The sequence below is a fragment of the Aegilops tauschii genome, chromosome 2, assembly GCF_002575655.3.
Source record: "Aegilops tauschii subsp. strangulata cultivar AL8/78 chromosome 2, Aet v6.0, whole genome shotgun sequence".
Taxonomy (NCBI): Eukaryota; Viridiplantae; Streptophyta; class Magnoliopsida; order Poales; family Poaceae; genus Aegilops; species Aegilops tauschii.
In genome coordinates this window covers 546,349,283-546,360,276 of record NC_053036.3, presented here as the reverse complement: position 1 = coordinate 546,360,276, position 10,994 = coordinate 546,349,283, and the positions used below count along the sequence as shown (strand labels likewise).

The 10,994-nt window shown below is 43.1% G+C and overlaps 1 protein-coding gene across 1 annotated transcript; it reads right to left on the bottom strand.

The window, feature by feature from the left end:
• Positions 1–5,530: 5,530 nt before the first annotated feature.
• LOC109748480 (probable plastid-lipid-associated protein 12, chloroplastic) lies at positions 5,531–10,855 on the bottom strand. Its single transcript, XM_020307504.4, has 11 exons — positions 10,481–10,855; positions 10,323–10,376; positions 9,656–9,730; positions 9,398–9,517; positions 8,056–8,247; positions 7,788–7,871; positions 7,622–7,711; positions 6,752–6,811; positions 6,578–6,657; positions 5,900–6,007; positions 5,531–5,771 (listed from the first exon to the last, which is right to left on the bottom strand). The coding sequence occupies exons 1-11, from the start codon at positions 10,733–10,735 to the stop codon at positions 5,693–5,695; spliced, it is 1,197 nt and encodes a 398-aa protein (XP_020163093.2). The 5' UTR covers positions 10,736–10,855; the 3' UTR covers positions 5,531–5,692.
• Between the last annotated feature and the right edge of the window lie 139 nt (positions 10,856–10,994).

Below are 10,994 nucleotides of genomic sequence, written 5' to 3'. Positions count from 1 at the left end.
AATGCTTTGGGTGTACCAAACGTCACAACGTAACTGGGTGGCTATAAAGGTGTACTACAGGTATCTCCGAGAGTGTCTGTTGGGTTGGCACGAATCGAGACTGGGATTTGTCACTTCGTGTAAATGGAGAGGTATCTCTGGGCCCACTCGGTAGGACATCATCATAATGTGCACAATGTGACCAAGGAGTTGATCACGGGATGATGTGTTACGGAACGAGTAAAGAGACTTGCCGGTAAAGAGATTGAACAAGGTATCGGGATACCGACGATCGAATCTCGGGCAAGTAATATACCGGTAGACAAAGGGAATTGTATACGGGATTGATTGAATCCTCGACATCGTGGTTCATCCGATGAGATCATTGAGGAGCATGTGGGAGCCAACATGGGTATCCAGATCCCGCTGTTGGTTATTGACCGGAGAGTCGTCTCGGTCATGTCTGCGTGTCTCCCGAACCCGTAGGGTCTACACACTTAAGGTTCGGTGACGCTAGGGTTGTAGAGATATTAGTATGCGGTAACCCTAAAGTTGTTCGGAGTCCCGGATGAGATCCCGGACGTCACGAGGAGTTCCGAAATGGTCCGGAGGTAAAGATTTATATATGGGAAGTCTTGTTTTGGTCGCTGGAAAAGTTTCGCGCATTATCGGTATTGTACCGGGAGTGCCGAAAGGGGTCCAGGGGTCCACCAAGGGGTCCACCTGCCCCGGGGGGGCACATGGGCTGTGGGGTGTGCGCCTTGGCCTATATGGGCCAAGGGCACCAGCCCCAAGAGGCCCATGCGCCAAGAGATAAGGGAAAGGGAGAGTCCTAAAGGGGGAAGGCACCTCCGAGGTGCCTTGGGGAGGATGGACTCCTCCCTGGCCGCACCCTTCCTTGGAGGAAGGGCCAAGGCTGCGCCCCCCCCTCTCCCTTGGCCCTATATATAGTGGGGGGGAGGGAGGGTAGCAACATCTAAGCCCTGGCGCCTCCCTCTCCCTCCCGTGACACATCTCCCTCCTCCCGCAGCGCTTGGCGAAGCCCTGTTGGAATCCCGCTACTTCCACCACCACGCCATCGTGCTGCTGGATCTCCATCAACCTCTCCTCCTCCCTTGCTGGATCAAGGAGGAGGAGACGTCGCTGCTCCGTACGTGTGTTGAACGCGGAGGTGCCGTCCGTTCGGCGCTAGGATCATCGGTGATTTGGATCACGACGAGTACGACTCCATCAACCCCGTTCTCTTGAACGCTTCCGCTCGCGATCTACAAGGGTATGTAGATGCACTCCTTCCCTCTCGTTGCTAGTAAACTCCATAGATTGATCTCGGTGATGCGTAGAAAATTTTGAATTTCTGCTACGTTCCCCAACAGCATGTTCACAAAAAAAGTGAATTTTAGCATAATGCAAGTTCGACAGAAGATGTCGTGACGTATTGAACTTCATAGGTAGCATGTTCTAGAGTTTGGTTTCTTCGATGATCCATAAGATTCGAAGATGGTGAAGGCACGCAAAATAAAGTGAATTTTAGTATGATGACATTTTTGCAGGAGATGTACATTTTGTGGCTTGTCGCGGACTATTGAAGGGATAGCTTTGGATGGTTTGCCAAATTAAAGGTACAAGGCAACACACAAGCATAGCATGCATTTCAGTTATGGAAAATTCTAGAGTATGACATGTTGAATTCCATAGAAAACATGTTATGAAATTGTTTTTTATGTGTCCATAAATTTTGAATAGGGTGAAGGTACACAAAATAAAAGTCAATTTTAGTAGAATGCAAGTTCGGCAGAAGATGCCGTGACGTATTGAACTTCGTAGGCAGAATGTTCTAGACTTTGGTTTCTTCCATGATCCATAAGATTTGAAGATGTTGAAGGCACACAAAATAAAGTGAATTTTAGTATGATGCAAGTTTTGCATGAGATGTACATTTTGTGGCTAGTCGCTGACTATTGACAGGCTAGCTACTTGGATGGTATTGCCAAAAGGCACAAGGCAACACACAGGCATATCAAGCATTTCAGTTGGAAAATTCTAGAGTGTGACCTGTTGAATTCCGTAGAAAACATGTTTCAAGATTGTTTTTTTGTTTGCCCATAAAAATTGAAGAGGGTGAAGGCATGCAAAAGAAAAGTCAATTTTAGTAGAATGCAAGTTCTGCAGGAGATGTTGTGACTTATTGAATTTCGTAGAGAACACATTTCGTGGTTTGGATTCTCCGATGATCCATAAGTTTGAGCAGGGTGAAAGCACGCAGAATAAATTGAATTTCAGTAGAATACAAGTTTTACAGAAGATGTCATGACCTATTGAATTTCGTAGAAAACACGTTCTAGCGTTTGGTTTCTTCTATGATCCATGCGGTTTGAAGATGGTGCAATGCAAGGTGTGCATGAGCTGTACATTTTGTTGCTTGTCGCGAACAATTGACGGGTTAGCTACTTGGATGGTATTGCCAAAAGGACGGCGGTGCATTCAGATGTGGGAAATTTTAGAGCAAAAATACCGTGTAATCACGCTCGTAGTTTTTTCGGGGTAAAATGTACAAGGGCCAACGTATCATAGAATTCAGGAATAAGGAGATGTAAAAGCAAGATATCGTAACCCTTGAATTCCGTAGAAAACCTGTTCCGGATGTTTTTTTTTCCTTCCATGCTCCATAAATTTTAAAGATGTTGAAAGCACACAAGATAATGTGAATTTTTCATCATAGTTGTAAGTGTTGTACTCCCTCCGTTCACAAATATCGGAGGTTCTAACTTTTTTTGGATCGGATATATAGACACATTTTAGTGTGTTTTCAGTCCGTATGTAGTTTATATTGAAATATCCAAAACATCTTATATTTGAGAGCCGAGGAAGTAGTCCATAGACCCACTTAGTGCATTCGGTTTTATATGTTTGTACCAACCCTTGGACCCGCCTGTCAGTGCTAGGATGATGATGAGCAGATCACCGACGCTTCCCTCTCGCTTGTGGCGACAGCATTTTCGGCATACACCGTTTTCAGGCCCACGCATCCGCATGGCACGAGGCTTTAACCTCCGCCTCATATGGTGGCACGTGGGGAGCTCCCATTCGCTCAAGTCAACCACGGCGTACTCCACCCGACGACGCTTCCGAGAGCACGTTTCTATCGGACCCGAATGTTCTTCCCAAAAATCCTAAAATCTCCGTGCCTTCAATCCAGTCTCCCGTGGCCGGCTGCGTGTGCACCGGTATCTTCGAAATCTCGCCCTCGCCCGCCTCGAGGAGCGGGCATGTGCCGGTAGTATCTTTCGAACGTGCGATGGTCTGTACGCACCGGCAAAGTCCTCTGGCCATAACGAGCAAACCGTACGCAGACATATATCTCCCGGACGGAGATCTGCCGACGTACACGGGCATGCGGAGCGGGACAGCCGACCGGTCACGTCTCCGCGGCCGCTCATGCATCCGGGGATGGATCGTGGCGGCAAGATGGAACGGACACTTGTGAGCCGCGCGCGTGGCGTGCGTGCGTGCGGCGCGGACGTTGCCGGACCCCGGCGGGGACAGACAGGGAACTGACTGGCCCGAGCGCGACCTGCGTTGTCGTCTCTTGCCAATGTGATGTCGTTGGAGTGCTATTGTATATCCGCACGAGGGCGGAGCTGCTCGGCGACGGCGACCTCTGGCGGTGTGTGGCCGTACGCTGACGAGCAGTAATGATCGCCGTCCGTTCCGTTGCAACGAGAGGTTTGGTGAAGTTTGACGCATTCAAGAGCTAGCTCCTATGATAGCCGTACATCGTCTCTGGGCCTAAAATAATACAGAAAAAATGCAAGCACTAGTGTAAGTCTATGACTTGAACCCTAGTGAGCCGTAGGTGATATCACTATCTTTTTAACCATCCAATCACAGATTGATTCGCTCCACAACTCTGAGCATCACATTCACATCAGTGTAGTAGGACCCTGAAAAAAAAGTGTAACAGGGACCAAAGAAGTTTTATTGTTTTGAAACAAGGAGGGGTCAAAAATATCGTGTTCTGAAGTTCACTTCGCCCTTAAATAGATTCATAGATTTAGATGCACGAAAAGAAATTGAGCATAAAATCCCCCCCAAGAAAACGTTTTCGAATGGAACCATTTAACACATTTCAACAAAACTAAAAGCAGCTACTTGGAATCAAACTCACGACCGGCCGAATGGAAATTTCGAACGCAATTATATTGTAAAACCATTCATTGACCAATCCCTGGTCATCAAGAATATACTGGCTTCGTAAGAATCGGGTGAGAGACGGAAATTTAAGTTCATCCAAATGTTTATATTATGTTTGGCAAAAGGTGCAGTTTCAGGACCAAGTAGGCATCATGGTGATTCTTCATGTGGTCACGGACAATTTTGAGGGCAAATGTTTGAGACTCTCAATTCCCGAGGGGCACATGAAAGCTGGCAAACTTTAATCTACAAAAAACAAATTCATGAAGCAGATAGTGAATTGGATGAAGAAGTATCCTTCTAGCGCGACTGGGGAGAGTTTGATTAAATCTGTCATTTAGGCCTTGCCAACTTATGTGATAGGGATTTTTAGATTTCCCGCTGCTTTATGCAACGACTTGTCTCATTTGATTAGGGACTACTGATGGGGGAGAAGGAGAAACCCACAAAAGGTACGTTGGTTATCGTGGGGAGGGGGACTATCAAGCCAAAAGCGCATGGAGGTATGGGTTTTCATGACCTACATTTATTTAATACGGCTCTTTTGGCAATACATGTTTGACACTTCCTAGTAATTCTGGGCCTCTTTATACGAGACTACTCAAGGGAAAATATTATTCTAATGGTCATTTATTGGATTATCTTTTTCTCTTCTTTTTTTCACTGTTGTGGCAAGTAAATCGTGCATGGTTTGGACTTATTGAAAAAAGAGTCATGTGAAGAGTGTATGTGGCAAGCATGTCAATATTGGCCGAACAAATTGGCTGCCAAGAAAGTCTGGACTAAAAAATTATAGCAAGAGAAATAGATGAAGGATTAAGTGGGTGTAACATTTTCCTCCCCGGGACAAAGAGTTGGGATGAGGATCTGGTTAGGCATATTTTTTACCCTCGTGATGCTATACCTATGATTGGCTTGTGTGTTCCTAATATCGCCAGTGAAAATTTTATTGTTTGGCAGTTGGCACTATGAGAAGAATGAAGTTTTTTCAGTTAGGAGTGCTTACAGATTTGTGCTTCATGAATACATGGCTTGTGCTGACCAGGATTACTACAGTGATGCCGTCGACGAGTCTAGGTATCAAAGGAAGCTCGTTGGGAAAAAAATAAGTCTTGTAAGTGCATGAAAATGGGGGAATTCTTCTTATTATTTTTGGAGGCTTTTTACCAAGGGGTAAAATGGGGAATTGGGTGTCTGTGTTTTTGGTGGATGAGGAATGTCATAACAAGATTTATATACGTTGGAGGTCTTGGCATTCTTCAAACATCATGACTAGGCAGAGAAAATATTCCTAACTAAAAGCATAAATCATGGGAAATGATAATTAGGGAAAATAAAAAAAAGGGGTGCATCACAGTAATGATTTGAGAAATCTCTTATATTACATTAAAGTACAGTTTCCCAATAATAAAGAACTCAAAATTTGCATGATCGTAAATATGCGCAGATGCATAATTTCATCAATCTAAGTACTGTGGTATATACAACAATCTACAGTAATAAGCTCAAGCAATTTGGCCATTTATGTTTTATTTACAATGCGTAAATGAACAAGCTTGTGCTGGTTGAGGCTAGATATTCTTATCTTATTGTCAATGTACCTGAAAGGAAATTCATAGATATCAGGACAATAATTAATTATTAAATATGTCAAGTCACCAATGACCAACAAATCGGTCAGTCCATAACTCTTATCTTTAAGTCAAGGGAAATGGGAATCGGGTCTTACAAGATCTCCATGACAAACTCTCCTCCAGTTTCCAAGGGAAACTGTACACCACCAACTTGAGTAACGCCTTCATTCATGGACACGCCGAAGGTATTGTTCCCAGTTTTGCTGCAAGTTCAACAGAACATATTTAGCACAAAATATAAGTGTACCTTTTGTGTTAGTATTGAAATGGAGGTGTATAAAATTATAAATCAAGATCACAAGGGAACTCCAAGAAGGAACAGAATAAATATGTGTGACCTGAATTTTGATACATGTACAGATTGAATAGTAACAAACTGATGTATCAAGCTTGTGCACCACAGCGTATTGATGTATGAAAGTAGCATTGAAACGAGCCAATGTCCGGATGGTTTAAACATCTATGTAGTCATTTGTATGTACCATTCTTACAATCTTCCTGCAACACGTCTAACATCACCTCTCCTGAATGTGACCATGTGTACAGAATATTGAACTGTACAGTCATGCATGTTCGCATTTCCTTATGGCATTAGTGAAATATATGCCATTTTCTTTGATTTTGTGAGCATATTAATTTTAAGAGTTGTATATCACACGTACTAACGAAATGGAGTAAAGACACCCACACTATGTTTGCTTCACTGCTATGGTTGACGACTGAATCATCCCAGACAAATACACATAAACATATATGCAGCTCTTCAAACGTACCATATGTTGCCTCTTGCACTGAGGCTGACACCTGGAAAGGGGTTCACCAAATTCTTCAGTTGCCCATCTTCCTTTATGGTCTGAATGAATAGTTGATTCACGTCAACTACCAAGAAACACACGAGAGTATCATATCATCTTTTTCCTCGGCTTTTCTGAGGTTCTGCAGCTTACCTGGAAATCCTTGAGACCGGCAGATGCAACAGATGACCAGCTTCCACCTCCACTCTCACTCTGCACATACAAATAAATATATGAAAGGGAAAACACATCCTACAAGCAGTGGAAGTTACCCCTACGCCTCAGATGCCATCTCTAAAGTATAGTATATATTCTCCTGTATCATTTTGAATATACTTAATTACTTATGCGGTTACATGGAAAATTGCACGGGAGTCAGATAGTTTTGACTTTTGAGCCTTCATATTTTACACAGAAGAGAGTTATTCTCTGAACCACTAGATTGCACAAGAGTCAGATAGTTTTGAGCCCATTTTCGTAAAGCCTTCACATTTTTACACAGAAGAGAGTAATTATCTGAACCATTAGGTGCAGGTTACATTCAGGACCGCCAAAGTTTTTGTGAATAACAGGAGTCAGGGCTACCAAGTCATTTGCATTCATCAAACATAAATATGCATCAGCTCTCAGACCCTTCAAAACATTCAGAAAAGCATCTACCTTCTTTGACTCTAGCAAGAATCATAACTTCAATCTCGGTCTGATACCCGTACGATTTTGTATGTTCTTTTATAAGAGTGGCTGGGAAGAACCCTGGTGTAAATAGATTTACACATAAATCATAGCAAACTGTACAATATTGTTAGAGTTGTGTAACAAATATAAATTACTGGATAAAAAGATACTGTAGAGCAAATGATGTTACTCATAAATGTCTGGGGATGCCTTGTTATATTTTGATTTCCATAGTCAAATACTCAATTATAATAAAATCATGGCCAACAAGAAATCAAGCTCCACAGACAAGAGATGACATGCATAGAAATCTCAAATCGCTTTTGTAATGCTTATGTAAAGGTTGACCTGTGAAGCCCACAACAGTTGCCATTCTCCCGCTAGGGTGTTCATATCAACCACAACCCCTTTTTTGCTTGAAGTAAGATCATCTATAGCCTGTCCAACAAGCATATTATACAAATGAATACCTCATGTTACTGCTATAATGGACATCCAAGGTATAATAACATACCTCTTTTACTCCGGTTCCTGCAGATATAGCTGACAACAACATTTGCCTTGGGTCTGCACTTTTCTGGAGAACAAATGTGGTTCCCTGCACTACATGTTGTTTTGGAAAGCTAATAAATACAAGGAGGTCTGGAAAAAACCGCATCTTTTATAGAGAAGTGCTTTACATATACTCCACCATGGGTTCAACAAAATTGAGAGAATAATTGCGCAATTCAAAACCCTAAATCCATGGCTGCAACGTTACATGCAGACAATGTATTACATACCTTGTTTCCCCTTGAAATACGTATGTTACCACTACGAGATAAGTATGTAGTGTCAAGCCAACCCTTTGCTTCATCCCCAAGAAGCCTGAATGGCACCGGATACGGAACCTTAAATGGCAAGAACTTGAAGGCGAATGCTGCTCGGTCAAAACGGAAGAGAATGCGCTTCCCATCGTTGATAGTTGCTTCTGCCTGATATTTTGTTTAACAAACCTCATTGCAAAATCATGCAGAACATCCTTAAAGCACTATAGATGTACCACTTAGTAGTAGCATAAGTAAGAGCATATATCCTCCTTGAATTGAATCAACAGTTCCAGACTACTAGTTTAGGTATCTATATTTAAGGGAGCAGAAGCCATCTCTTCCCAACGTTCTCCATTTTTACTATGGCAATAGATCAATTAAACACTCAGTGAGTCTTCAACATTTACAATAATAAAAAAATACATATTAATTGAGCAGTAATCTTCTATCCGCCAAGTCTTACGAAAGAACCACACTAAGAAAAATGAACGATATTTATGTGTTTGGCTCTACTACCGGCTTTGTAATGTACTAACGGGGACATGACCACCGTAGATACAACCACTACTACCTCTACTTCCACTTGCTGGTCAAAAGAAGGTTCAAGCACGAGTTAAGACCAAGAATGTAAGTTCAAAAGAGGAATCAATGTCAAGACCAAGAAGAAAATGATGATAATGTCACTTCAAGATGAAGACAGTGCATGAAGACGATGTATTGCTTGGTGCCTTATATTCTAAAATGAAGCCTCTCCATGAAGCTAAAAAAGAATTCTTGGGCACAGAGTAATCCGATCGTCAAAGTCTACTCCACCAAATCAATATCATGGTTTTCATCGAAAGATCAGGACACCCATAATGGTATCATGTATTATACAATGTGTTTCAATATAGTGCTACCGTATCCCCTCCGGTCTATCCTAAAACACTGTTATTAGCAAAAATCAGATGATCAAGTGAATTTATATTTATCAATTTTGTTGTTTAGCTCCTGATAATATTGGTCCTCATATTAATTTCAGTGTTGTATTTACTCTGTGCAGGAAATACCCATGCACTTCCCTCTAGCATGACATTGAAGCTTACTATACATATATTATTATGTAATTCTTCTACAACCCGATGAGTTTCTATATAGAACCAGACTCTGGAAAACACAATTAGACGCCACTGAGGGCAGCAATAAATGAAGCAGCAGAATTTGGGGCAAGACTATCACAAGCATATTTATGGTTGAATAGGAAACATCAAAATACACAAAGCTTCCCTATACATTTGAAGCTAAGGCGACATTGAGTTATCGACAGAGCAGTTACCTGTACTGCCAGTTCACCAACTGTTTCTGAAAACCTGACAACGTTGACCACCCTTGGATCATCTGTTCTAAGGTAAACTTCCTGAAAGACGCTGAAAGAGTCAACTCCAACGAATGTCCTCTGCATCGAATGTGAATTGAGAATAAATTTAGTCACTTTTACAGGTGTGAACGATCCAACAGCTGAATACGTAATGCATAGATAAAATACAAAATGGAACATATAGTTGCTCACATGAGCATGCTAGTTTTATTCTACCTGAATGGGGGATGCCGTCCCTGGTCTTGTAGTGAATATGAGCTTCCAGCTACCTTCAATTAAACTTGAATTGGTCTGCATATAAACCATAAATGCTAAGCAGCAACCTTTGTTTTCTAATATATTTTTCTAGAAAATTTACAGCAGTCAAATACATGCATGCTAATGGAGGTATTCGTTATTTGTATTTTCTCTAATAGTCACCTCGGTAAATGCTAAGAGCAATGTAATACTTCATTCACCATACTCCATCTTCAGTTATAGATGCATTTTTGTTCTTGACACACTGGATGAATGAATTTGTTTCCTTGGTAACCATGATACGGTCAAAAGTGACAAGTAAACTTATACGGAGGGAGAGTATCTTCTGTACTGGTACAATTAATTAGTTAAACATGATTGGATCATTTGATTTTATTTTTTCTAGAATAATGAAAATTGTTGATGGCAATTCACTTCATGGCACAATATGCATATCTTCACTTCTTTAGTTGTGCCCATTTGAAGATCAAAGTATTTCGAGACAAATATGCACATGCTGCCGACAAATGATGGTTATTTTTTTTCCTTTTTTGTAAAACACAAATATACACTTCCATGAGCTCATTAGGTAACTCCATAGCTACCTTCAAGCGCAATCATACAGAAAAAGCACAAGGGCACCTACCGGATCGGGCACACCTTCCAGCGCCTCCAGAGTCTGCACTGCGCTTTCCACCTCCTGCACACGCGGATCACCACGCCGCATCAGTAACATTTCAACAAGCACATGGCGCGCGCCCACGCGCGTACTGCAGTCTGAAGCCAAGTGGGCTGGTTCCTTGCCTGGAGCTGGCGCGGCGCGACTGCACGGCCACGGCCCTGTACGCCGACGAGGGCCTCCAGCAGCGCCTCCTCCGGCTCAGTGTACGACACCTCCCCAGCCGCCACCGCGAGCAGCGGGGCTCCGCGGCGGCAAAGGCGAGGCCGTCTCCGCGAGTGCCGTCCGTAGGTGGTGCCAAAGGACGGGGAAGAAGGTGGCTCGTAAGAAGGAGGGAGCTTGAGGAGGCCTGTAGGCGTTGCTAGTGCGGCGGCGGCCATGGCGCCCGGTAGAAGAATGGGGGCGCGTCGTTCGTTTGTGGCTTGCGTTCGCGCCTCCCGGGTGCAGTGCGCCGGTGTTGGATGGGAAATCGATCTGCTGGCCCAGCAGTTGGGCGCCACGTGGACGGGGTGGCTGCCACGGCCTTTTTTTTTACACGGGCGCTGCTCTCCCTTCTCCCCGTGTACATGCTCACATCCGTACTCTCCACCGCTCAATTTTCATCCAACGGCTGTGTGAGTCCTCCAGTACACCACTTTT